Genomic DNA, 27,808 nt, shown 5'->3' on the forward strand with positions numbered 1-27,808 from the left:
GCTAATCAGGGAGTCAGGAGGCCAGTGTGGGTCCCGCCCTCCGGGTGAGCTGGAATTGCCTGGGTAAGAGAGAGTGCGGCCGAGCTAAGGAGAGAGCAGGGGCCCATGCTGAGCTGGGGAGCAGAGCTGTGCTAGCCAGAGAAGCAAAGAAGCAACCCAGAAAGCAGGTCAGTGCTGGGAGAACTGCAGCAACCAGAGCCAGAGGGGCCAGAGAAGCAGCCCAGGGAGCTGGAGGCAGAGCAGCCGCAGTACTGAGGCAGAGTGGAGCTGGAGCTGGATCAGTCCGGAGTTGGGTGCGGTGAGCAGCTAGGGAAAGTGAGGGGGGACCCAGGTTAGGGTGACCAGATGTCCCGATTTTATAGGGACAGTCCTGATTTTAGGGTCTTTTTTTTATATAAGCTCCTATTACCCCCCACCCCCTATGCTGATTTTTCACACTTGCTGTCTGGTCACCCTACCCTGGGTAGCGGGCCCAGCTCAGGGAGATGCCCCCAGCCAAGAGGCCCTACAGGCCAGACTTGGAGGGGGATCGTAACCCTGACAGGGTGGGGGCAATGCTGGGAAGAAGGGTCCTGCCACCTAGAACCTGAGGGCGTGTGGCCACCGCCAGAGCAAGTGTCCGACCTACATCATCCCTGCAGCACAGCCAGGGCCTGAGCAGGAGGCCTGGAACTTGTGAGAAGCAGACTGTGAACTGCCCTGACATTCCAGCCATGGCTGGTTGTGTGTCCTCGTGCCACAGAGTGGGGGTGACATGTTTTGCTTTAACCATTCCCATTTTTCCTTATCTTTTAAATCGGTTGCTGCTTAATAAATTGTTTTTGCTTTGAACTGCATGCAATGATCAGTGGGTCAGGGAAGCATCCAGTGCAGAGAGTGCACCCCAGAGTGGGGACACCCTAGCCCCTGCCCTAAGTGACCATGACAAGGTTGGGGGTCGAGCAGCCCAGGAATCCTGGGCCCTGCCTTGTTGGGGTTACGAGGACTCTGCCAGACAGGAGAGTGGAAGGGGAGTCCTCAAGGGCAGGGAGGCCTCTGGGTAAAGGAAGTGGGAGCGAGGACTCAGATCCTTCCGCTAGCCCATTTCACCAGGGTAGTGTATAAGCCAGGAAAGTTCCTCATAATAACGGGACCATTCCTGCATTTGGTGTCTATTTGCTTATGGGACACTGATGTGAACCTGGTGTGAGTTCTAGACAATGACCTGGGCCAGGTCTATACTGTGAAGTTTTGCTGGCTTTCCAGCTCTGGGGCTGGAGCACCCACGGGGCAAAATTAGTGGGTGCAGCCAAGCTCCCCACCGTGCCCCACCCCACCTCCTCCTCCGTCTCCTCCCCTGAGCACACCCTGTCCCCACTCCTCGTCCTGCCTCCCAGTGCTTGCTGCCACCAAACAGCTGTAGCAAGCTCTGGGAGAGAGGGGGAGGAGCGGGAACATGGCACGCTCAGGAAAGGAGGCGGGGCTGGGGTGGGGATTTGGGGAAAGAGTCGGAATAGGGGCAGGGAGGGGGCGGAGTTGGGGTGGGGACTTTGGGGAAGGGGTTGGAATGGGGGTGGGAGGAGGCGGGGGGCAGAGCACCACTGGCGCCAGTAGAAGTTGGTGCCTATGTGTGTAAATGCAGCTTATATCAGCAAAAGAGTGGCCATACTGGGTCAGAGCAATGGTCTAGCTTGCTCAGTGTCCTATGCCAGGTGCTTCAGGGGGAATGAACAGAACAGACAATCAAGTGATCCATCCCCTGTCTTCCACTCCCAGCTTCTGGCAGTCAGAGGCTAGGGACACCCAGAGCATGGTTTTGCATCCCTGCCCATCTGGCTACTAGCCCTTTGGGCCTATCCTCCATGAACTTACCTCTTTTTTTAACCCAGTTATACTTTTGGTCTTCACAACTTCCCCTAGCAATAAGTTCCACAGGTTAACTGTGTTGTCTGAAGAAATGGAGATATCCCATCTCCTAGAACTGGAAGGGACCTTGAAAGGTCATCATGTCCAGCCCCCTGCCTTTACTAACAAGACCAAGTACTGATTTTGCCCCAGATCCCTAAGTGGCCCCCTCAAGGATTGAACTCACAACCCTAGGTTTAGCAAGCCAATGCTCAAACCACTGAGCTATCTCCCCCCAGTACTGCCTTCTGTTTGTTTTAAACCTGCTGCCTATTAATTTCAGTGGGTGATCCCTGGTTCGTGTGCTATGTGAAGAGGTGAATAGCACTTCCCTAGTCACTGTCTCCACACCAGTCATGATTTTATTGCCCTCTATCATAGTCTCGCTCAGTCGTCTCTTTTCCAGTCTTTGTAATCTCCTTTGCTGGGATAGCTCATGCCCCTCAGGGTGTGACTATGCCGGCAGAACAGCACCTTTCACCAGTCACGCTGCACCCAACGGGGCACACCCCTCGGCTGCACTAGCCAAGCTGGTGCTGAGAAGACAAAAGGCCTTTTTGCCGTTGCAAGCTGTTGTCACTCGGGGCCTGCGGCTGGTGTAGCTGTCCCTGCAAACCCTTTCTAGTGTAGCCAAGGCCTGGGTGAGCAGCCTGGGGGCACGGCCAGGCCAGGTCGGAGGCTGCTCCATTCACCAGGCCTTACTCTGATAACAGCCTCCAGGCGTAGCTGTCACTCTGCTAAAGGGGAGCGGTGCTGCTAGCTGGATGTACCCGCTGGCGCCTGCTGCTCCTGCCAGCATGCAGTAACACAGCCGCCTCCGCACCCAGCTTACCTTTGGCGCCACAAACTGCGACATTTTGTTCACCACCCACTTTGGTAACGAACCTAGAACAAACCCGAGTTACTCAGGACAGCAAGTGAGGCAGCCCCAGCGCTCCTCCGGGGCTGTCTGTCCCTCTCCGTCCTTATGTCTGGAAGTGTAAGGGTGTAAATACCAGAAAGGCAGCTTGGCAGCAGGTAGTGTACACTCTGTGGGGCCCAGTCCCTCCCTGGCGCCGATGCCCCCTCACGAGGGCTCTAAGCTCCTGTCCGCACTTAGTTTCTTGTTAAATCTCCTGTAACAGCAGGGCTGGAGCACTAGTGTAGACAAGGCCAGTGCTCCCCGGGGCTCCTAGGCCTGCCTGCCGCACAGTGGTCTGGCTTGGTCTCTTCCCCCACCCCAGAAAGTCAGTAATGCTGCAGACACCACCAGGAAACCGGCTTATGCATAAAACCGATGGGCAGATTTCCCAGGCGCCACCCCATGGAAACTGCCTGGCCCCCAACAGCAGCCTCCAGAGCTTGGGGGGGCAGGGCTGTGGGGCTGGCAGTACCCTGGGGATGGGGTCAGAGCTTGGGGGGGCAGGGCTGTGGGGCTAGCAGTGCCCTGGGGATGGGCTCAGAGCTTGGGAGGGCAGAGCTGTGTGGCTAGCAGTGCCCTGGGGATGGGCTTGGAGCTCGGGGGGCCGGGCTGTAGAGCTGGCAGTGCCCTGGGGATGGGTTCAGAGCTCGGGGGGCAGGGCTGTGTGGCTGGCGGGTGCTCCAGAGATGAGCTCAGACCTTGTGGGGGGGCAGGGCTGTGGGGCTGGCAGTGCCCTGGAGGTGGGCTCCGGGGCAGGGAGCCAGGGGCTAGTTCTGATGAGACGGCAGGGAAGAGAAGGCTGCAGCACATAGAATCATAGAAGGTTAGGTTTGGAAGAGACCTCAGGAGGTCATCAAGTCCAACCCCCTGCTCAAAGCAGGACCAACACCAACTAAATCATCCCAGCCAGGGCTTTGTCAAGCCAGCCTTAAAAACCTCCAAGGATACAGATTCCACCACCTCTCTAGGTAACCCATCCCAGTGCTTCACCACCCTCCTAGTGAAATAGTGCTTCCTAATAGCCAACCTAGACCTCCCCTGCTGCAACTTGAGACCATTGCTCCTTGTTCTGTCATCTGCCACCACTGAGAACAGCTGAGTTCCATCCTCTTTGGAACCCCCCTTCAAGTAGTTGAAGGCTGCTATCAAATCCCTCCTCACTCTTCTCTTCTGCAGACTAAACCCCAGTTTCCTCAGCCTCTCCGTGTAAGTCATATACCCCAGCCCCCTGATAATTTTTCTTGTCCTCTGCTGGACTTGCTCCAGTTTGTCCACATCCCTTCTGTAGTGGGGGGACCAAAACTAGACACAATACATAACCAGCTTGCGAGCCGGGTGAAGCCAAGCACAGGGCACAGCAGCTGGCAAACACTAACCAATGGGCCAGGCCACCCAAGGTGGGCACAGGAGTGCAGCAGTGTCCGCAAGGGAGCCCCGTGGAGAAAGGGGATGGGGCAGCAGGGGGAGTGGGCAGCAAGCCCCACCAGCCCTGGGGCACTGGACAGACAGGTGGAGCTGGGTGTGTCCATCTGTCTGGCTCTCACATAGTCTACTGCTGTCCTACTGATGTCCCCTGAGCTGCCCTGCCCCAGCTGGGACGGGAAGGGAAGCAAAGGGCTGGCTGCTCCCTTAGGGACAGTCCGTGTTCTTTCCCCACTGTTCATCACCAGCTTTGTATTTGGGGGGTGCTGGGAAATTGGCCCCATCCCTTTGGGGGGGGTGTCCCCCCCCAGGTACAGCATGTCAAGCAATACTTCCCCCTGCACAGGGCTGCCTCTCCCCCAAAAGCTGCCTCTGCCCCGCCAGGAGGAGCTGCAGCATTCCCCTTGGCTCATGTGCCATGCTGGGCACTCACCTCGGGGGTCCACCTGGGTGAGGTAGTAGAGGGTGCAGCCGTGGGGGCCATTGGCCTTGACTAGGTAGCCCGTCTGCAGGGACACGGCCCTCACAAAGTCCTTCCGTGGTGGGTACTTCTGTAGAGACACCACACACAGATCAGTGCCTGCTGTGCACCGGCTCACCGGGCAGCCACGCCACACAGGAGCTGTGCTCCAGCCCGCTCTGCCACAAGTTGTGCCCCCTGTGGCTGGAAGGCCAGGTCCGGAACCAAGGCTTGGCCTGGCTAGGCCTTTCCCACCAGCATTGCCCTGACCCCCACCCCTGAGCCAAAAGGCCAGTGCCTGATGCCAGGCTGGGGAGCTCGGTAGAGGCCTGGCACCTCTGCGTGGTGCCAGGCAGCAGGAGAAGAGCTGCGGTCAGCGGAGTAGGAGCTCACTGGGTGCTTGACGCTGTAGTTGATGATCATGTAGTCGTTGCCCAGGGGCAGCCAGGAGCGCAGGGTGACAAAATCCCTGTTCTTCAAGGGGCTCGGGCACTTCCCTGCAAGGGAGAGAGTCTGTTATCCTGCAAGCACCTGCAGGCACGTCCCCCAATTCCCTCCCAGGGACACCCCGCCCTGGGTTCACTCGCACAGCTAGGACCTTTTGCAGGGCCAGGTACGGTTCCCAATTTTCTAATCACACAAAACCGAATAACCCTGCCCCACTCCTTTTCAGAGGTCACGCCCCCTGACTCGCTCCATTCCCCCCCCTCCATTGCTACTCTTCTCCACCCTCACTCACTTTCACTGGGCTGGGGTTGGGGAGAGGGAGGGGGTATGGGCTCTGGGCTGGGGATGCAAGCTCTAGGGTGGGGCCGGGAATGAGGGGCTTGGGGTGCGGGAGGGGACTCTGGGCTGGGCTAGAGGATTGGAGTGGGGGGTGCAGACTTGGGGTGGGGCTGGGGATAAGGGGTTTGGGGAGCAGGAGGGGGCTCCGGGCTGGGGCAGGGGGGTTGGGAGGGGGTGCGGGGTCCTAGCAGCACTTACCATGGCTCCAAGGGAGCGGCTGCCAGGTCCCTGTGGCCTCTAGGCGCATGGGTGGCAGGCACGTCTGCGCGGTGCCTTCACACCCTCAGGCACCGCCCCCCACAGCTCCCATTGGTCACGGTTCCTGGAACAATGGGAGCTGTGGAGCTGGCACTTGGGCGGGGGCAGTGCGTGGAGCCTCCCTGGCCGCGTATGAGCCACAGGGACCTGGTGGCTGCTTCCCAGAGCAGCGCGGAGCCAGGGCAAGCAGGGAGCCTGCCTTAGCCACGCTGCGCTGCCGACCGGACTTTCAACGGCCCGGTCACTGGTGCCGATCGGAGGCTCCAGGGTCCTTTTTGTGGTCGAAAACCATATGCCTGGCAACACTAGGCCCTGCCTGACGTGAAGGGTGGCAGGTGAGGGGCCCAGGGGAGGGTAGGAGTGTTGCACTATCTCCCCAGCCCCCCGCTGCCCCCACTCACAGGCATAGTATCCCACATCGGCATTGGCTGTCAGGCGCCCAATGTCATAGGTCTCAATGACGTTGGAGTCCCATTTCTTGCGGTAATGGGTGTCGTGCAGCACGTCATAGAGTGTCGCGGCCGGTACGTCCTTGCAGGCGATGCGCAGCTGCAAGGGGAGGATGGAGGGAGGGCTTGCAGTCAGCGAGGCTCTGACAGGAGCCCAGCATGCCCACACGGGCCTGGGGGCATGGGCAGGGCGCGCCAGAGGCAAGTGTGAGAGAGGGGCACATGTGTGTGACAGCAGCTGTCTGCCCATGAATGTCAGGTACATCGGCACAAAGGAGTAGTGTGGCTCATCGCGGTTAGTGTGTGGATATGTATGGGGGGTGGCCCAGCAGAGTGCGTGCTAGGATAACAGCAACCTAGGGCTGGAAGAGCCCTCCAGAGGGCATCTAGTCCAGCACCCGGCACTGAGGCAGGACTAACTATTGTGACAGACCCAGACCAGTGGGGTACAGGAGTCTGGTAGAGGACAAATATACTGGTCACTGGATGAATAGTTTTCTGTTCCCTGAGTGACCAAAGCAGGGGCTGCACTAGAGTAATCAGGAACCTGCTAGAACCAGTTAAGGCAGGCAGGCTAATTAGGACACCTGGGTTTTAAAAAGGAGCTCACTTCAGTTTGTGGTGCGAGTGTGAGGAGCTGGGAGCAAGAGGCGCAAGGAGCTGAGAGTGAGAGGGTGTGCTGCTGGAGGACTGAGGAGCACAAGCGTTATCAGACACCAGAAGGAAGGTGTTTGGAGGAGGCCATGGGGAAGTAGCCCAGGGAGTTGTAGCTGTCATGCAACTGTTACAGGAGGCACTATAAACAGCTGCAGTCCACAGGGCCCTGGGCTGGAACCTGGAGTAGAGGGCGGGCCCAGGTTCCCCCCAGACCTCCCAATTGACCTGGACTGTGGGTTCTCCCAGAGGGGAAGGTCTCTGGGCTGTTCCCCAACCCACATGGTGAATCTCTGAGGCAAGAAAATCCGCCAAATAGCGCAGGACCCACCAAGATAGAGGATGAACTTTGTCACACTGGTGTCAGGGGTGGGATCTTGGTGTGCACAGTGCGGCGGAAGAAGGAGGGTGATTTAAAAAAAAAAAAAAAAAAGGGGGAGAGGGTTTATTTATTTATTTTTATCACAATGGATGACGTAGTGCAGGCACTGATACAAGCCACAGTGGCCCAGCAGGAGGCTACCCGTGTCCAGGCAGCTGCCCAACAGGAGGCAGTGCGGCTGCAGCAAGAGACTAATCACCTGCTGATGGACCAGGCTGGCCAAGACCGAGCTATGTTGCGGGAACTGGTAAACCAGGTAAAGACCCTTACAGAGCTGAACCGCGGCCATGATGGGACGCGGCTCATACAGGCCAGCCATTGGCTGCAGAAAATGATGCGAGAGGATGATGTAGAGGCATACCTTCTGGCCTTTGAGAAGACAGCTCTTCGGGAGGCCTGGCCTCGAGATCAGTGGTCTGGCATCCTTGCCCCATTCCTGTGTGGAGAGGCCCAAAAGGCCTACCATGATCTGCCTGAAGAGGCTGCAGCAGACTACCCCCAGCTGAAAGCAGAGATACTGGCCAGATCTGGGGTAACGACCGCAGTGCAGGCCCAGCGGTATCACGGTTGGAGGTACCAGGAAGACAAAACCTCGCGGTCCCAATTGTATAACCTCATCCATCTCACACGAAAGTGGTTGCAAACAGAGTCCCAGAGTCCGGAAGAGATACTAGAGGTTCTGGTCATTGACCGATACATGAGGGGACTACCGCCAGACCTTCGTGCCTGGGTAAGCCAGAATGAACCCGCCACCTATGCCGAGGTTGTTGCCCTGGTAGAGAGGCAAAGGACAGCAAGGGAGCTGACCCGACCAGTTAAGGAAGAGGCACCCCGGGTTAAACTAGCAGCACCAAGCCCTAAAGTTCGGGTGACTGGGCCACCAGGAGGGCCCAGGTGGAAAAAGAGAGGCTGAAGGCCCATCAGAGGCCATAAAGAGTCAGAGCACTGAGGGAGAAGAGGATCGTGATGTTAGACTGCCCAAACCAAGAGACTGGGGAATGCCTAGGGCTCCATACAGATGTTATGCCTGCGGGGAGTGGCGACACAAAGCTGCACAGTGTCCCAATGCTGAGGAGCCTATGCAGTCTAACCTGGGGAACTGGGCAGATCCATGCTCCCTAACCCCACATATGTATACCAGACCAGTGAAACTAAATGGGGTAGGGACCACGGCACTGGTTGATTCAGGGAGTGCTATCACGCTTATCTCAGGGAAGCTCGTGAAGCGTAGTCAGCTGCTGCAGGCTAAACGTACGGGGATAACGTGTGTCCATGGGACAGTTAGTTACTACCCCCCCATCCCAGTAAAAATCGAGATCCAAGGGAACACTACTGAGGTAGCAGCAGGTGTAGTCCCTAAACTCCCATACCCGGTGCTCATAGGGAGGGACTTCCCAGGGTTTGGAAACTTACTCCCAGTAGGGGAATTGGAGAAAGATGGGGACCCTAAAATTGATGAGGCATCCACAGCAGACTGTCAACCCCCAATCTTCTCTGAAATATCCCCAGATTTGTTCTTCACTCCCAGACAGGGTAGAAAGACAAAAAGGGAAAGAAGGGCAGCTAAGGTGTTGGGAACCCGAATACTGACCCAAAGCCAGAGGGTCGCTCTTGTAGGTAGGCGGACCCACGCAGCTGAAAAGGAGACCACGCAGGAGGGAGAAGCACCTGAGTCTGACCCCCACCCTAATGCTTCTGAAACAGTAGAGGCAACAGAGACTTGGCCCATAGATCTTGGGCAGATTAGCCCCGGGAGAGGAAATTTTGGACGGGATCAGGCAGAAGACCCAAGGTATGACAACATTAGGAAGGAGGTGACTGAAATAGATGGGGTCCCCGTGGAAGGAAAAACCCAGGGACCAGGACCCTACTTCATAATGAAGAAGGATCTCTTATACCGGGTTGCACCAGTACAGGGGCAGAAGATACAGCAGATCCTAGTACCTCAAAAACACTAGAACGCTGTATTAAGTCTTGCTCATAGTCATCTTTTTGGGGGGCATTTGGGGGTAGAGAAGACCCTGGCACGAGTCCTACGATGGTTCTTCTGGCCTGGAGTACATGAAGAAGTACGGAGGTATTGTGCCTCCTGCCTGGGGTGTCAGCTGCACAGTCCCCGTCCCCACTTGAGGGCACCTTTAGTACCCCTTCCCATCATAGAGGTCCCCTTCGAGCGAATAGCCATGGACCTAGTGGGACCCCTGGAGAAGACGGCTCGGGGCCACCAATATATACTTGTTGTTTTGGACTATGCTACTCACTACCCAGAAGCCGTCCCCCTTCGGAACACGGCCTCTAAAACTATAGCCAAAGAGCTGGTGGGGATCTTTGCCCGAATGGGGCTACTGAAGGAGATATTAACCTACCAAGGAACCCCATTTATGTCGAAGCTAATGAAGGACCGCTGTATGCTGCTCCATATACATACCCTGAGAACTTCGGTCTACCATCCACAGACTGATGGGTTGGTAGAAAGGTTTAACCGAACCCTCAAGGCTATGATAAGGAAGGTGGTAAGTCGGGGTGGAAAGGATTGGGACACCCTACTACCCTACCTTATGTTCGCTATCCGGGAGGTACCACAGGCCTCAACTGGGTTTTCCCCCTTCGAGTTATTATACGGGCGTCACTCCCGTGGCATACTAGATATCGCCAAAGAGATGTGGGAAGAGTAACCCAATGAGGGGAGAAATATAATAGAGCATGTAATGCAGATGCAAGACCGGATAGCCCGGGTTACCCCTATTGTATGGGAACATTTGGAGAAGGCACAGGAGGCCCAGCGAACCCATTACAATCACCAGGCAAAAGTGTGACAGTTCCAACCAGGGGATCGGGTTATGGTGTTGGTACCCACGGCAGAAAGCTTCTGTCCCAATGGCAGGGGCCCTATGAGGTGGTTGAACCCATGGGGGAAGTAACCTACAAGGTGCGGCAGCCAGGACGCAGAAAACAAGAACAGATTTATCACGTTAACCTTCTGAAACCCTGGCATGCACAACGGTCCAAAAAGACCTAACCCAGGAAAACAAGCCTTCCAAACAGGTGAGAGTGTCTCCCGATTTAACACCAGACCAGAAGAATGAGGTGTCTGAGATGATCTTCCGGAATCAAGATGTGTTCTCAACAAAACCGGGTTGAACAACCGAGACATATCACCACATCGTCACGAACCCTGGGGCCAGAGTAACAATGAGGCCCTATCGGGTGCCAGCGGCAAAAAGGGAGGAAATAAAAGCAGAAGTAAAAAAAATGCTGGAGTTGGGGATCACCGAAGAATCCCACAGTCAGTGGTCCAGCCCAATCGTGCTGGTGCCCAAACCTGATGGCACCACAAGATTTTGCAATGACTTCTGGCGACTAAACGAAGTATCCCAGTTCAACACGTACCCCATACCTCGCATAGATGAGCTAGTGGACCGTCTGAGTAATGCCCGGTACTTGACTACCCTAGACTTGACAAAGGGGTACTGGCAGATTCCCCTTGCAGAAGACGCAAAGGAAAAGACTGTGTTCTCTACACCAGAGGGTCTTTTTCAATATACTGTCCTCCCTTTTGGACTACATGGGGCCCCAGCTACCTTCCAGCGTCTCATGGACAAGCTATTACGCCCGCATAACAGTTATGCTGCTGCCTACTTGGACGATGTGATCATTCATACCCCAGACTGGGAAACCCACCTGGAGAAGGTGGAGGTGGTCCTCGATACCTTCAGGTGAGCTGGCCTTATAGCAAACCCTGCTAAGTGCACTGTAGGGTTTACAGAGGCCAAATATCTTGGCTACCTTGTGGGAAAAGGTCTGGTAAAACCCCAAGTGAACAAGTTAGAGGCCATCCAAAATTGGCCCCGACCAAGTCGCAAGAAACAAGTCCGGGCGTTCCTAGGTGTGGTGGGGTATGACCAACGATTTATCCCCCACTTTGCCACAAGGGCAAGCCCCCTGACAGACCTAGTGAAAGCCCATGGACCTGACCTGGTGAGATGGTCTGACACAGCAGAGGAAGCATTCACAGACCTACGGACTGCCCTCTGCAATAACCCCGTACTGATAGCCCCTGATTTCACCAAGGAGTTTATCCTGCAGACGGATGCATCGGAAGTAGGGTTGGGGGCCGTTCTATCACAGATGGTCGGGGAGGAGGAACACCCAATTTTATACCTCAGTCGGAAACTCCTTCCAAGGGAACAAAAATATGCAGTGGTGGAGAGAGAATGCCTCGCTGTAAAATGGGCCATGGAAACATTGCGCTACTACCTGCTCAGGCGCAGATTTGTCCTCGTGACTGACCATGCCCCTCTTCAATGGATGCAGTGGAACAAGGAGAAGAACACAAGGGTGACCAGATGGTTCTTATCCTTCCAACCTTTCCAGTTCCGTGTGCAACACAGAGCAGGGAGCCGTCATGGCAACGCCGATGGCTTGTCATGTGTGCACTGTCTGGCGTCCCAAGCTGCCCAACCCCTTGGCGTTGAGCAGTGGGAGGGATATGTGACAGACCCAGACCAGTGGGGTACAGGAGTCTGGTAGAGGACAAATATACTGGTCACCGGATGAGTAGTTTTCTGTTCCCTGAGTGACCAAAGCAGGGGCTGCACTAGAGTAATCAGGAACCTGCTAGAACCAGTTAAGGCAGGCAGGCTAATTAGGACACCTGGGTTTTTAAAAGGAGCTCACTTCAGTTTGTGGTGCGAGTGTGAGGAGCTGGGAGTGAGAGGGTGTGCTGCTGGAGGACTGAGGAGCACAAGCGTTATCAGACACCAGAAGGAAGGTCCTGTGGTGAGAATAACGAAGGTGTTTGGAGGAGGCCATGGGGAAGTAGCCCAGGGAGTTGTAGCTGTCATGCAGCTGTTACAGGAGGCACTATAAACAGCTGCAGTCCACAGGGCCCTGGGCTGGAACCCGGAGTAGAGGGCGGGCCCAGACCTCCCAATTGACCTGGACTGTGGGTTCTCCCAGAGGGGAAGGTCTCTGGGCTGTTCCCCAACCCACATGGTGAATCTCTGAGGCAAGAAAATCCGCCAAATAGCGCAGGACCCACCAAGATAGAGGAGGAACTTTGTCACACTATACATATAAAAGATGGGGTCTAAATTAGCTGTTACCACTCAAGAAAGCGATCTTGGAGTCATTGTGGATAGTTCTCTGAAAACATCCACTCAACGTGCAGCGTCAGTCAAAAAAGCGAACAGAATTTTTGGAAATATCAAGAAAGGGATAGATAATAAGAGAAAATATCATATTGCCTCTATATAAATCCATGGTACGCCCACACCTTGAATACTGTGTGCAGATGTGGTCACCCCATCTCGAAAAAGATATATTAGAATTAGAAAAGGTTCAGAAAATGGCAACAAAAATGATTAGGGGTATGGAACGGCTTCTGTATGAGGAGAGATTAATAAGACTGGGACTTTTCAGTCTGGAAACGAGACAACTACAGGGGGATATGATAGAGGTCTATAAAATCATGACTGGTGTGCAGAAAGTAAATAAGGAAGTATTATTTACTCATAAAACAAGAACTAGGAGTCACCAAATGAAATTAATAGGCAGCAGGTTTAAAACAAACAAAAGGAAGTATTTCTTCATACAACGCACAGTCAACCTGTGGAACTTCTTGCCAGAGGATGTTGTGAAGGCCAAGAATATAACAGGGTTCAAAAAAGAACTAGATAAGTTCATGGAGGATAGGTCCATCAATGGCTATTAGCCAGGATGGGTAGGTGTGCTGTCCCTAGCCTCTGTTTGCCAGAAGCTGGGAATAGGTGACAGGGAATGAATGACTTGATGATTACCTGTTCTGTTCTTTCCCTCTGGGGCACGTGCCATTGGCCACTGTGAGAAGACAGGATACTGGGCTAGATGGACCTTTGGTCTGACCCAGTATGTCTGTTCTTATGACCATCCCTGATGAGTGTTTGTCTAACCTGCTCTTTAAAATCTCCATTGGCAGAGTCCACAACCTCCCTGGGCAATTTATTCCAATGCTTAACTACCCTGACTGGTAGAGAATGTTTCCTAATGTCCAACCTGAACCACACAGCCTGCAATGGAAGCCGATTGCTTCTTGTCCTTTCCTGGGGCTAAGGAGAACAACCGATCGCCCCTCCTCTAGGTAATGGATTTCTAAAGCAGGATTTTCAAACATCCGACTTTCCAGGACAGCCGAGGGGACCCTCCCAGTAGCCACACTGCCATTAACACTTCCCTGAGTCTGGGTGCTCGCCTGCCCAGCTCTGCCTCAGCTCCCAAACCCGCTCTTCAGTCACACAGAGCCAGGCTGGGGTGGATTCTGCTGGGTGTGCAGCCAGCTGGCAGTGCAGTGGGCTTATGGGAGCCTGAGATCGGGGGGGGGAGGGGTTGGCCTGGGGAATTAATGTGTGACACCCAGGGATGCTGGCTTTGTTCCCTTGCCCCAGTCACATGACCTGGGCCAGGGATCCCAAGGGGCTGCCTCTGGCACCTGGCAGAGGCTGGAATTAAATGCATATTAAGAATGCCAAGCCAAGCCAAATGCCACAACTGAGCCCAGCCCCAGCCGCAGAGGGCACTCAGGGAATCATAGAATATCAGGGTTGTAAGCGACCTCAGGAGGTCATCTAGTCCAACCCCCTGCTCGAAGCAGGACCAACCCCAACTAAATCATCCCAGCCAAGGCTTTGTCAAGCCTGATCTTAAAAACTTTTAAGGAAGGAGATTCCACCACCTCCCTAGGTAACCCATTCCAGTGCTTCACCACCCTCCAAAATTCATTCATATGTAACCCTTCTGCCTGTCTGAGTTGGCAGCAACAAGGGCTGGGTTCAGTTTCTAGGTGTTCCGTTTCAATAACACAATGCAAAACCAGCTTGAGCCCCCACCCAGTGACCTGGGACAATTACATACCACCCCCGGGCGCCTCTAAGAGGTAATACTTCTCATCTCGCAAGCACGGAGTCTGAGTGTAGCAAAATGCTTTTAATAAAGGAGGGAAACAATGCAGTATTACATTGGGGAAACACCACAAACAGGATTCATAACACAAACCATGAGCAAAAGACCCATTCCCAAGTAAGTTTGGCAGTGTCCTTTTCCACTCAGGGTCTTAAGTCCAGCAACCCAAAAAAATCACCCAAAAGTCTCTGTCCCTGGTCAGTGCAGCCCCAGAGTTCAAAAGTTTATCTGCAAAGTTTTACCTTCCAGCCTAGGTGGAAATGGGTGGGGGGGGCACCGAGGTGTTAAGGGGCACCTTACGTGGTCCGAGACTGACTGCCTCGCCTCTCCATGGGGCCATGCTGCAGCCTTCACCGCAAGCCACTCCACCAGCCATTCTGTGAGCCGCTCCAGCTATCCTACAAACATACTCCACTCCACCGGCTGCTCAGCAATATATCTTCAGCCCTTTCCCACAAGCACCCAGCAATTTTAGCTTTTAGTAGTAGGGGAGCCTCAGTGGTGGTGCACTATTAGCACAAAGTGACTTCAGCTTAACAGCCTATAACTACACTCTTAATAGAATCAAAATTAGCTCTGATATTCCACAACAGAGACAGTGCAAATAGTGTTTCACACCCACAAACAGCTCCCCTACTATCAGATACACATCCCTAGCCCCAGCCTCTCTTAATTCACTGGGTTTTAGAACCCATGTCCCTTGTCTAGCGAGTGCTACTTAGTTGATGGCGAGTCCCTCTGTCATAAAACAGTTCCACTGTCCTTGATTCACATAATCAGGGTAACTACACTTTATTCTTCCTGCCCCAATAACAGTGAAACTGGGGATCCCACAGCAGCCAAAGTGATCATTTGGGCTGCTGTGGACTCATGCTAGGCTGGGTGGGTATGCCTATGCAAATAAGATCAGCCCCTGAAGTTCTCTTGCACAACTCGCCACAATTCACCACCAGATGTCAGGGTAGAGCTCATCCTGACTCTGCTTACACATATGTAACTGTAAGCATCTTCGCCTCAGTCACCAGCAGAGTTTGAACTCAGAATTTCTGGGTGCAGTGCAAACCTCTACCACTTGAGCTAACAGAGGAACTGTTTTGAGCTTTGGTCTCTCCTTGGACATCTGACCATTCCATCTGGGCTCTGAGCAGTGCCCCTCATCGAGGTCTCTGGCAGAAACAACCATCCCTGCCCTCTGTGGGTCTGATCATGTGGCTCCCACTTGTGCTGGGATCAGGTCCTGCTGCTGCGGCCTGGTCAGCGGCCGTGCTGGGTCTTCCAGGGCTGGCGCTTCCACTAAGTGACCCTAGGCGGTCGCCTAGGGCGGCAGGATTTCGGGGGGCAGTATTTTGCTGCCTGCGGCAGAAATTCAGCGGCGGGAGGTGTCACAGAGTCCCCGGGCGATGCTCTGGAACTGCTCGCCACAAAGCCAGTCAGGACTTTGGGGAGCCTCCTCTCCCTCGGAGTAGACCGTCTTCAGGGCAAGAAGCTCCCACGGCTTCACCTCCTGGGTCTCTCCTGGGAGCATTCAGCATATGTCCCTCCGTGCGCTTCCCACAGCGAGTCTGCCCCGGAGGCGTCCTGGGGAAGCCAAAGGGTTCTGCACCCTCCACTTCGCAGTCAGACATGACTCTCAGCCAGCCAGTAAAAACAGAGGTTTATTAGATGACAGGAACATGGTCTAAAACAGAGCTTGTAGGTCCAGCAAACGGGACCCCTCCGCCGGGTCCATTTCGGGGCCCAGCGAGGCAGACCCCCGTCTGCCCTCCCTTCCAGTCCCCAGCTAGTTCCAAACTCCAACCCCCGTCCAGCCCCTCCTTCTCTGGGCTTTGTTTCTTTCCCGGGCCAGGAGGTCACCTGATCCCCTTGTCTCCAACACCTTCAGTTGGCACCTTTGCAGAGGAGGGGCCCGGCCATCAGTTGCTAGGAGACAGAGTGTCGGGCATTTATGTGCCCTTTGCTCTGTAGCAACCATACACCCTTATCCCACCACCTAGATACTTAAGAACTGCATAGGGGAAACTGAGGAAAACATTAAGAACAGCCCCACTTCGTCACAGGAGGTCCTACTCCGGATCTTTGGCAGAAATTCGGCGGCGGGTCCTTCAATCACTCCGGGACCCGCCGCCAAAGTGCCCCGAAGATGCGGAGCGGAAGGACCTCCGCCGCCGAAGACCCCAGGCCCTCTCAATGCTCAGAGGAGGAGTGCTGCTTCCCCCAGAGCCTGTGTTTGCTGTTTCTGGTGCGTCTCACTGTCAGCGGCAGGGTGGGCAGGATGGAGGGAGGTGATTGGCAGGAAGTTCATGGGATCCCAGTCCTGCTGAGGCTCTGCTGCCTGCCTTGAGGTTGTGGGTTTCTGCTCTGTTCTCTGGGCTGGGGCTCTCTGTCCCCCTCCAGGGGCTGATGCACAGAGCACTCCACTGGGTAGGAGCTCATAGTGGGTCTGGTAGCTCAGACAGGCGAGGCTCATGTGCCAGGTCCAGAGAGGGTGGGTCCATTCCTACTGCTGCTGGCAGGGCAGGAAGCCAGCTGGTGGCTCCAGCTCCTGACCTAGCTGAATGGGGGGCTTTTTGGGAGAGTCCTGGAGCCATCCCACCCACCTTCACTGCAGGGGGACAGGCCCCTGAGGCCCTGCAGGGGCTGGGGTATTTGGGAGACTCGCTACTCTCTCCCCCAGGAAGGTGTGGGCAACGAGCACTGGCCCAGCTCCCGGGAGATAGAATCTATGCACATAGGCTGGCACTGGTGCTGGGATGGCCCGGAACTGTCAGAGCGCTTGCCTGGGCATGCCTTGTTTTGCCCAATGGCTTGGCCTCTCACTCCCTGAGACAAGGGGCAGCTGCATGCTGGACGGGAGATCTCTGCCACCAGGTGAGGGTGTGAGAGGCGAGCATCTCCTGGGCCCTGGGGCCGTGAATGCTGCAGGCAGCCAATCTCCCCCCGCCCCCCACACCCCACCAAACCCTCTCATCTGAAAACAGATCCGGCCATCCCCGTGCATTGTCCCATCCAAATCACACTCCAGAGCAAGCAGGGTTGGGTTTCTCTCCCTGGCCCCTGGCTGGGCGCTGTGAGATCAGCGGTAACCAAAGCTATTAACTGGTAACCCAAGCTGCAGCGCGGTATCAAATCCTCAAGAGAGCGGGTGCATTATTGATGAGCCCACCCAGCCTGGGTGCACCTCAATGCTGTGTGGCTGCAGCACCGGGTGGGCTGATGGAGACGTCTATGACCCCTCATTAGAGGCCCTGCATTTTTGATGAGGTGCTCAGCAGCCGCCAGGTAACTAGAGACAGTCCTTTGTATAGGCTGCCATTGTCACCCCCCCATTAATCTCCAACAGCCTGCCCAGCTCCCCTCAGCAGTCCCCCACAGGCACCTCGTGGCCCGGTTTGTTTGCAGAACAGATGCCCCGTAACAGCGCTGGTGAAACATTATTGTCTCTTTCCTCTCCTCCTGTGGGCAGGCGCTGGGATGTCTGGCAGCCTGCTGACTGCCCCCATCGCACATCCACCTCCTAGGCCTGCCGCCTTTGACCCCTGCCCTGATGGGCACTGCTGGGTGCATGGTGAAGCTGTACCTAGGACAGAGAGGCCCGGGCCCCCTCTTCTGCTGTACTGCCTGTGCAAGGCCAGTGAGGATACGCCCAAAGTGCACTTGGCCAACTGCGCAATGCTGAAAAGTATCTGAGCAACAGTGTGGTGGGGTGGGCAGGTTCCAAGCCCCCAGCTCTGCAGCTTGACTCAGCTAACTGGAGGTGTTGAGAGGTGGGCTTAGCAGAGCTCAGCCATAAAGATGCTTACAAGAACTCCATGCATTAAAGCATCCCTAGCTCACTGGGGTTAAAGTTTCACAGCTGGGAAATTGGGGCATACGTCTCTGCAGCTTCCCCCTGTGTCAGCTCCCCTTTCCCCGCCCACCAGGAACACCCCAGCTCCCAGCCAGTGGATCTCCACGGCTTTTCCAACAGAGGCCAAAGTCCCCAATTCAGCCCCTCTGCAACCCAGCCCCTCTGCAAAACACCATCCTGTTCCACAGAAACAGGTCCCTCCCCAGCCCCCGGCGATCCAGGGACCCCCAGACTGTGCCACATAGATGTGAAACCCCACTTGGCCTGCACCCCCTTGTTCCCAAGCCGTTCACAGGCTCCATTGCAATCCCCCGTCCTGGCGAGCACCGGGGTCCGACAGTCACAGACACACTGAAGCCCATGGCCAGAATCGGGAGGGGGAGCAGCTGCCCCACATCCCACAGACTGGGCAATCAGTGTATATAGAGGCAGCTCAAGAAGTCAATATTGAATCTCAATGAATCTCCCCAGCTAGCACTGGCCCATAATGCACTGGGCCAGACACCGTGGGAGCCCATGGCTGATGTATTTTTTTCTGCCCTCTGACACCCTGCCTGATGGATGCACATCACACATGAGCAGTGCAGGAGAGCTAGCCCAGCAGGCTGGAGAGATGGTAAAAGCATTCATAGTTAGGAATGACCCCTGTGGGGCAGGTACCCCCATGCAGAGATACTCAGGCCCCAGTGGGGCAGATATCCTGTACGGAGATACCCAGGCACCCTGTGGAGGGTATCCCCATGCGGCAATACCCAGGCCCCTGTGGGGTGGGTATCCCCGTGCGGGGATACCTAGGGCCCCTATGGGGCAGGTAACCCCTTGCTGTGATACCCGGGGCTCCTGTGGGGCAGATGCCCCTGTGTGGTGATACCCAGGACATCTGTGGGGCAGGTACCTCAATGCGGGAATACCCAGGGCCCCTGTGTGGGGAATACCCCTGTGCGGTGATACCCAGGGCCCTGTGGGGAGGGAACCCCCGTGTTGTGACACTCGGTGCGGGGTGGGGTGTGGAGGAATGAGTAACAGATGGAAGATGAAGAATTTGGTTTGCACCATTAATAAGCAAGTAGCAATTTTTAAATTCCCTTTCCCTTCCTACCCACTAGTATGTTACTGCTATCCCCCCGCTCCACCCATGGGACCTGTGCTGCCCACAGTGCCAGGTATATCGACCCTTCTGCTGCTCCTGGCCGTGTGCCCGTCTGCCCATGTCGGTCTCCCCAGGTGATGTCCTGGTGCCTTTGACAGTCCCTGTGTCACAGACATGGCATGGCAGCTGTGCCATGGGGCCAGCTCTGTCCTGGTGACCTCACCAATGGCAGGGCCACTCTCCTCCTGCCCTGCGATCACTGGCTGGAGAAGATGCAGAACAGCTGCTCGTCTACAGGACTCAATGCATTTTCTGTTATTACCCTGAATAGCCCCCGGGAGCGTCACCAGATTCCCCCTTGAGCCTTTGCTGACCACAAGGCAGGCTGCGAAATCCGTGCAGCCTCAACTGGAGCAGAGCAGTCCAAGGGATCCTCTCCCTGGGGATAAACATGCTTCTGGGAACACCCTGCCCCTGCTGGCTAGTTAACCCCCGGGAGCCTTCCCAGCTACTCTAAGGTGCTTGCGCTCCATACTAGTTCCCACATCCAGGGCTTGCTGCGGTTGGGCTCAGGCCAGTCCCACAGGAGGGAAATGCCGCCAGTGGGGATCTGACTATGGCAGCCTGCTGTGGGCTCCAAGCATCCATGTGACTCTTGGAATGCTGGCAGCCCCCGAGCATGCCATGGGTGGTGTGTATGCCCATGTGTGGCTAGTGCCTCAGCCAGCGCAGCATTAGAGCGCCCCCTGCTGCACTGGGGCCAGCTCAGATTTGGAAGCACAGCATAGAACCCTGGACAGCACCTCACTCTCCTCTCAGAGCATGAGCCCTTCTCCCCTTCGTGCCTAGCAGAGCCTGCACGGGGCCATGGCACTGACTAGGGATCATGGGCTGGGGGAGGGCGGTGGAAATCAGCAGCTGCTCCCCTGGGCTGCACTATGTGGGCACCATCCATGAAAGTGCTTTGGTGTTCCAGCAGGACAGGCCTTGTATCTCAGCAGCTCAGTATCACTAATGCATAACTCATGGACTCCTTTGCAAAGCCAGACAGAGCCCTGCCATGCAAAAAAAACGCACTTGCGATGACATGTTTTCTGAGCTCATGCAGTCCTCCCGCACTGATAGGGCACAGCTTAATGCATGGAGGCATTCAGTGGCAGAGGCCAGGAAAGAATTAAGTGAGCGCGAAGAGTGGAGGCAGGATGTGATGCTGAGGCTAATGGGGAAGCAAACGGACGTGATAAAGCATCTGTTGGGGCTGCAGGAAAGCCAACAAGAGCACAGATCCCCGCTGCATCCACTGTATAACCGCCTCCCCTCCTCCCTGTGTTCCATAGCCTCCTCACCCAGATGCCCAAAAAGGCGGGGGTGGGGGGTGGGGGCGGAATTAATAAAGAAAGAATGCATGGTTTCAAAACAATAGTTACTTTATTTTGAAGAGGGGAGGGTGGTTGGCTTACAGGGAATTAAAATCAACAAAGGGGGTGGGTTTGCATCAAGGAGAAACATACACAACTGTCACACCGAAGCCTGGCCAGTCATGAAACTGGTTTTCAAAGCCTCTCTGATGCACAGTGCACCTTGCTGTGCTCTTCTAATTGTCCTGGTGTCTGGCTGCTCAAAATCGGACGCCAGGCGATTTGCCTTAACCTCCGACCCCGCCATAAATGTCTCCTCCTTACTCTCACAGATATTATGGAGCACACAGCTAGCAGCAATAACAATGAGAATGTTGGTTGCACTGAGGTCTGACCAACAGTGCCAGCGAGCTTTTAAACGTCCAAAGGCACATTTTACCACCATTCTGCACTTGCGCAGCCTAAAGTTGAACTGCTCCTTACTACTGTCCAGGCTTCCTGAACGGATCCCCTGAGCAGGAGAGCAGAGTTACAACGGAAACGTTGGACAAGGACAGTTAGCAGTCCTACTGCACAGTCTGCTGCCAGCAGCACCCAGGAGGACCAGAACGGATCCCCTGAGCTCATCGCTGGGGAGCAGGAGAGCAGAGTTGCAGCGGAAGCGGTGAAGCCATCAGAGCCGCCTGGGGGGGGGAGGGGGGGCGGGCGGAAGTGGGGCAATTTGCCCCAAGGCGCCACGAGAATGTCAGAGGCTCCCCCACACCTTTGGCTTCCCCCATCCCCCAGCGCCTCAGCACATCATGTCCAGGAGCAACCCTGGACAGCGCTGCAGCGGCGTGGCTTGGGCGGGGCCCGAGGTCCTCCTGCTTGGAGCCATGTGGTAAGGGGGTGGGGCTGCAAGCTCCGGCGGGCTGAGTGGCAGGAGCTCCTGGATGCGGCTTGCTGAGGCTCTGGGAGAGGCGGGGGTAAGCAGCATGGTAAGCCCCTCTGAGCCGGGCACTCCCCTGACCCCATCCCCCCACAGCCCTGACCCCAGCTCCGAGCCCAGCCCCTCTGAGCCGGGCACTCCCCTGACCCCATCCCCCCACAGCCCTGACCCCAGCTCCGAGCCCAGCCCCTCTGAACCGGACACTCCCCTGACCCCATCCCCCCCACAGCCCTGACCCCCAGCTCTGAGCCCAGCACCTCTGAGCTGAATACCCCCCGAACCCAGCCCCCCCAGCCCTGACCCCCAGCTCCTCTGAGCCAGACACCCCCGACTCCATCCCCCCACAGCCCTGACCCCCAGCTCCAAGGCCAGCCCCTCTGAGCCGGGCACCCCCCAACCCAGAGCCCAGCTCTCCACCCAGCCCTGGGCAACAGTAGCCCCACCCCCAGGCAGCAACAGCCCATTGGCACCAACCATCACCATCACCCAGCAACAGCCCATTATGTAATTGCAAATGTATACATACCATTAAGGCATTTAATGTTTCTAAATAATGTATTTTAAATAATGTATTTTCAATTTATTAAAAATTAACTTTTGAATGTATTTCACTGGTTATTTTTTACATTTCCAAATACATGTTACTATAGTATTGCAACTTTTTTTATGGAAGGGGCCCCCAAAATTGCTTTGCCTCAGGCCCCCGTAATCCTCTGGGTGGCCCTGGGAGCCGTACACCATGCCCTGGAGGTTGCTAGGAGCTGGGCAGGGAAGACGTTCCCAGAACCCCCGGCCAAGCTACATGTCTGATGAGGATGGTTAGCAGACCTACTGCACCGTCTGCTGTGAAGCCAAGGGGCTGCTGCTGTGTAACAATACCAGCTGCTGCAGGTGCTTCTGTGTTGAATGCTTGGAGGTCCGGGTAGGGCAAGGTACCTCGGCTAAGGCAAAAGAGCAAGAGCCCTGGAGCTGTTACATGTGTCAACCACAGAAGTGCTACGGGGTGTTACAGCGCTGACCGGACTGGAATGTACGGCTGCAAGACTTCTTCACAAGCAACAAAGGACAGGAATATGATGCACCTAAAATCTAAAAAGGCCCGCACATTTCCCAGAGTCACTACCCTTGATGACAGAACGTCAATGATTGCATTGGCTACTTGGATCACAGCAGCCCCCACAGTAGACTTGCCCACAACAGCAGCAGTGACGGTGAGCTGAGTGGACTCCATGCCTGATAAACAACTAGTGGGGCCACTGGATGATCGAGATGCTAACGGAGCATTCAAGGACAATAAGACCATTACAGAGAAACGAAATGAATTCTTTGCATCTGTCTTCACTTCTGAGGATGTGAGGGAGATTCCCAAACCTGAGTCATTCTTTTTGGGTGACAAATCTCAGGAACTGTTCCAGATTGAGGCATCATTAGAGGAGATTTTGCAACCAATTGATAAACTAAACAGTAATAAGTCACCAGGACTAGATGGTATTCTCCCGAGAGTTCTGAAGGAACTCTGTAGCAAGGAGATGCGGTCTCCTGCCCTGTCAGAAGGAGAAAGACCCGAGATTGCCCCCTGGTGGGCAGAACCAGCCCATCTGCAGCTGCCCCGCTGGAAGCAGAGGTGTAGGACAGGAAGCAGGACTATAAAAGGCCAGCCTCCTAGCTCAGGCGGGAGAGGGCTGCCAGAGGAGTAGGATATCTCTTCCTTGCTGCTGGGGCCCAGAGCTGAAGGAGATGGCTGCCCAACCAGAGGAGTTACCTGAATTGCTGGAGACCAGCAATGCTGACAAACTGCTGGGGCTGCCATTGGCTGTTTACCCCAGAGAGACCCAGGATGACCCCAGAACCCAGGTGCCCCAAACTGGGGAGGGTAGGAAGGAGCCCAGGGACACCAAATAGGGTTTGGCTGTGGAACTATTGTGAACTGGCCAGCATGTTGTGGGCAGATCCCCGCTGACCTAGCGGCGAACTACCCTGCCACTAATAGGGCCCTGGGTTGGGACGCAGTGGAGTGGGAGGGCCTGCGTCCCACTACCAGTGAAGGGTGGCCACCTCCCCACTAATAAGCCAGGAGGCCTGAATTGGTCTGGCCCCCACTGAAGCTAGGGCGCCAGGAGCATTTGCTGTCACTCTGAGTTGAGAGCTAATTCCCAACCCTGAACTGCTGGGCTGTATCATAGGGACTCAGCCTGAGCTATAAACTGTGAATTGCCCTGATTGAGGGACTGGGCAGAGAGACTAACTAAGGCCTGGGTTGATTGTTGGCCAGGCCTGCTAACTGCTTACTGCCCTGATTGAGGGATTGGGCAGAGGGACCAACTGCTACTTGGATTAATCACCAGGTGGACTCACCAGCTGGGAGCTGCGCCCTAATTGAAAAACAGCGAGGCGGCCTAGCCTCCCGCCCTGTCAGAAGGGGAGAGACACACGCCCCTCCTTACAAACTCAAATGTGAAATTGAAGAACTACTAACTGTGGTATATAACATCATTTAAATCAGCTTCTGTACCAAATGACTGGACGATAGCAAATGTGACGCCAATTTTTTAAAAAGGCTCCAGAGGTGACCCCGGCAATTACAGGCCAGTAAACCTAACTTCAGTACCGGGCAAACTAGAAAAGAATTATCAGACACATAGATGAACATAATTTGTTGGGGAAGAGTCAACATGATTTTTGTAAAGGGAAATAATGCTTCACCAATCTACTAGACTTCTTTGAGGGGATCAACAAGCATGTGGACAAGGGGGATCCAGTGGATATAGCGAACTTAGATTTTCAGAAAGCCTTTCACAAGGTCCCTCACCAAAGGCTCTTAAGCAAAGTAAGCAGTCATAGGATAAGAGGGAAGGTCCTCTCATGGATCAGTAACTGGTTAAAAGACAGGAAACAAAGGATAGAAATAAATGGTCAGTTTTCAGAATGGAGAGAGGTAAATATTTCCCCCGGGGGTCTGTACTGGGCCCAGTCCTATTTAACATATTTATAAATGATCTGGAAAAAGGGGTAAACAGTGAGGTGGCAAAATTTGCAGATGATACAAAACTACTTAAGATAGTTAAGTCCAAAGCAGACTGTGAAGAGCTACAAAGGGATCTCACAAAACTGGGTGACTGGGCAACAAAATGGCAGATGAAATTCAATGTTGATAAATGCAAAGTATTGCACACTGAAAAACATAATCCCAACCAGTGTTCCCTCTAATCACCTTCATATTGGTGCACATAACAAAATTCATGTGGTGGCGGTGGGGCCGAGGGGTTCGGAGGGTGGGAGGGGGTTCAGGGGTGGGGCAGAGGGTTGGGGATGAGGGGCTCAGGACTGGGGCAGAGGGTTGGGATGCAGGGGTGTGAGGACTCCGGCTGGGGGTGCGGGCTCTGAGATGGGGGCAGGGATGAGGGGTTTGGGGTGCAGTAAGGTGTTCTGGGCTACAGCAGGGAGAGAGGACACCCCCAGCTCTCTCTCCCCTCAGCAGCAGCTGGGCTAGGGGAGAGAGGTGCCTCTCCCCGCTGGGGCAGCTCTGGGGTTGGAGCTACAGGATAGGCACCCCACCCTCGGCCCCGCAGGTCTGGCCAGGGCTGACTTCAGGGACGGGTGCCCCGGACGCAACAGGTCCAGGCCGTGCCGTGCTGCCACGGTCCAGGCTGTGCCGCCCGGGTTCGGGCCGGGCAACCATGGCTGGGTCTGGGCCTGAAGCACACTGCCCTGGCTGCGGCTGGGTCCAGGCCATGCCGCACCGCCCCAGCCGGGTTCGGGCCAGGGTAGGGGCACCCCGGGCGTGGCAGGTCCGGGTTGTGGCATAGTTGGGGCCGGGAGGCCACCCCGGCTGTGGCAGGTTGGGGACCGGGCTAGTGTGAAAGTTACTAGTGACCCCCACTTAACAGCTAGTAGCCGTTATGTCAGCCAGTGGCCATTAGGGGGAAGCAGACACCTTAAGTACACAGTAGCCTGAACTTTTCAACTGTTTTCCCTTTCAAGGCCTTAAGGTAGTTGGAGCTGGTCCCAAGCCGGTTTTCACTGACCAGATAGCAAAAGCACGGGTCTGACAACCACCAATCAAGTGTTAACACGGCAAGGGCCTTTGTCTAAATGTGTATAAAGGATCTGTAAAATGTGCAAATCTCTCCTTTCTTCTGCAGAATAAAGCAACTCTTCCTTATCCCTGTCTGGCTGTTGTTGGCTCTCAGCTAGGTGGACCCGATATTTCAGTGACAGTTTCTGGCGACTCCGCCGGGACTCTCCTAGCTCGGACATTGGACTCCGGATGGCTGAGGTGAACTGGGAACGGCGCCAACGGGGTGTTTTGCCCCTTTTCTCTGCTTCACCACGGCCCTGGGGTTCGTGTTCCGATAAGGTGAGTCCTAATAGGATAAGGAGACACTATTTGGTTCTGGTTCTGGTCTGGTTCTGTTCTGGTTAACCGGTTAATGAATTTCTGTCTTATACATTTGGGCGTTAGGTGTGTGGACTGAACTGAGCCTCTCATTCATAATTCCTCAGAGTGGAAGCCATCGCGTGCGATGAAGCTCTGAGGTCGAATTGGGATCCTTCTGTCTCGTCCCCTGTAGCGGTCAGTATTAGTAGAAATTCCTGTAATAGGATCCTATTAGGCCATAATTCCCTCTGTTCTCTGTGTAATTCTCTGTTAGAGTGTCAGCAGGCAGATGGGTGGGTCTCTGGTAAAACCCTCTAAGGATAACCCTTTGAATTATATGTTAAGTAAATGGCCTTTACCCGGTGTTCAAAAAAAGAAATAGTTACACCTTGTGTAAAAATTGATGTGACTCGTGTTGTGGAAATTGAATTGTGGAGAGGATGTGCATTTTCCCCAGAACATGTGCAATGTATATTGTAGTAGAGGTAAAAGAAATGCAAACCTACTAATATAGGTTGTGTTGTCTTTTTCAAATCACTGTATGTTTGAAAGCAGAAGTTAGAAGTAAAAGGCAATCAAAAGTCTGGAAAAGTTAATTGTGTCCCTTTTTAAGTAAAAATCTTTAAGCTGTGGATAGCTTTGAATCTGAAAGCAAGCCAGAAAGCATCTGTATTAATGCAATTTTCTAACTAATAAGGTAGAAACCACTGAAACCTGGGCTGCCTATAAAACACATACAAGGAAATATGGGGTAATTCCTCTGTTTTGCCTAAAATCAACAAAAGTATGTGTATATAAAAAAAATATTTTAAGCAATGACTGACTGCCCAGAAGGGGTAGACCTCTGTTCTTTTGTCTTTCAGATCATCAGAGAAAATGGATGCCAGCTGAATAGCATTCAACGTACCATGCATTTACTAGCACAATAGAAATTATTTTTGTGTTCTATGGCCAAAATTGTTATTAAAATTTGCATACCAACAGTCTTTAGAAGCAAGGACATGGAAGGTTAACCCACTCCCCATATTGCCCATGGGATCCTTCTGGCTACCTCAGATTTCTAGCCAAAGGGCTGGGAAGGGAGGAAAGCTATTGGACACCAGAGGTTGTACCGAGCGGACTCCTCAAAAGTATGTGTGCTTGTCCTGGTTTGTTGCTCCAAAGCTCTGTAATAAAGTTATTTTACTAGAAGGGTGTACATGGCATACATTAAGTAATAAAACTAATGTACTGTATAATGGCAATGTGTATGTGTTCATTGTTAAAAAAAGGTGTATAAGTAAAAAGTGAAAGTTTCCTTTGTAGGTTAAAACAAGCCAAAAAGAAGGAGAAGAAAAAAGAACAGAACGAGTTAACTAACAAAAAAATATAGCTAGCAAGCTCAGTCCAAAAATAAGATGCTGGCCCCATCCAAGGACATTGCCCACAGCTAAGACTTGGCTAACAGCCAAGAAAAGGGGGGCCTGAATGTGCCCAAGCAACTATAAAATCTGCAAAACACTGCCTGGCATTAATGAAATGTGTTAGGTTTCTTTTCTCACAAATAAAAGAAGTGCTACCCAAAGACCCTAGCAGCCCTGCAGTTCATTGAAACAAGGAGACTAAGTCTATGTAAAGATCCACCGACGAAAGACTGCTTTGGCTCCATGCTGGAAAGGCCCTTTCCAAGTCCTGTTAACCACCAACACCGCTGTGAAGTGCCAAGGACTGCCTACCTGGACCCATGCTTCTCACTGTAAAAAGACCCCTCCACCTCAGGAGGACTCTCCGACTGATAAGCCTATTTCTCCTTCTAGCTCTGCTGTGCCTTCTGGACAGCAGGAAAAAAAAAAAAAAAAAGAAAGAAAGGTAAAGTGCTAGTAACCTCTCCCTTATCCACTAACAGACCTACTGTGCCTTTAAATTTAAAAAAAAAAAAAAAAAAACTCAAAACCATTACAGGGTAATGTGCTAGTAACCTCTTCCCTGTATAATGCTAAACCATAACTGTTTCAAAAAATAAACAAACAAACAAAAAAAAAAACAAAACAAACAAACAAAAAAACCACATTTGCTTCATTGGAACCACCAAAGTC

General features: G+C 54.0%; 1 protein-coding gene and 1 long non-coding RNA gene across 4 annotated transcripts in view; one reads left to right on the forward strand and one right to left on the reverse strand.

Annotated features, from left to right (window-relative positions):
• The window catches only part of LOC128842484 (START domain-containing protein 10-like), a 43,279-nt gene that overhangs the window by 5,789 nt on the left and 9,682 nt on the right, over positions 1 to 27,808 (reverse strand). The window contains exons 2-5 of the mRNA XM_054038523.1: positions 6,113 to 6,260; positions 5,061 to 5,164; positions 4,641 to 4,758; positions 2,717 to 2,769 (exon numbers count right to left, since the gene is read on the reverse strand). Of these exons, the coding sequence (XP_053894498.1) occupies positions 2,717 to 2,769; positions 4,641 to 4,758; positions 5,061 to 5,164; positions 6,113 to 6,260 (423 nt within the window). The remainder of the gene's footprint in view (positions 1 to 2,716; positions 2,770 to 4,640; positions 4,759 to 5,060; positions 5,165 to 6,112; positions 6,261 to 27,808) is intronic.
• LOC128842485 (uncharacterized) lies at positions 56 to 26,973 on the forward strand. Of its 3 annotated transcripts, XR_008446009.1 has the most exons (5): positions 56 to 167; positions 13,153 to 13,314; positions 25,498 to 25,712; positions 25,818 to 25,928; positions 26,597 to 26,973. It is a non-coding gene; the product is annotated as an uncharacterized LOC128842485 (long non-coding RNA). The 3 variants fall into 3 exon arrangements; XR_008446008.1 differs by having other exon boundaries at positions 25,818 to 26,973; XR_008446010.1 differs by lacking the exon at positions 13,153 to 13,314 and having other exon boundaries at positions 25,818 to 26,973.

The sequence above is a fragment of the Malaclemys terrapin genome, chromosome 8 (genome assembly GCF_027887155.1).
Source record: "Malaclemys terrapin pileata isolate rMalTer1 chromosome 8, rMalTer1.hap1, whole genome shotgun sequence".
Classification (NCBI taxonomy): domain Eukaryota; kingdom Metazoa; phylum Chordata; order Testudines; family Emydidae; genus Malaclemys; species Malaclemys terrapin.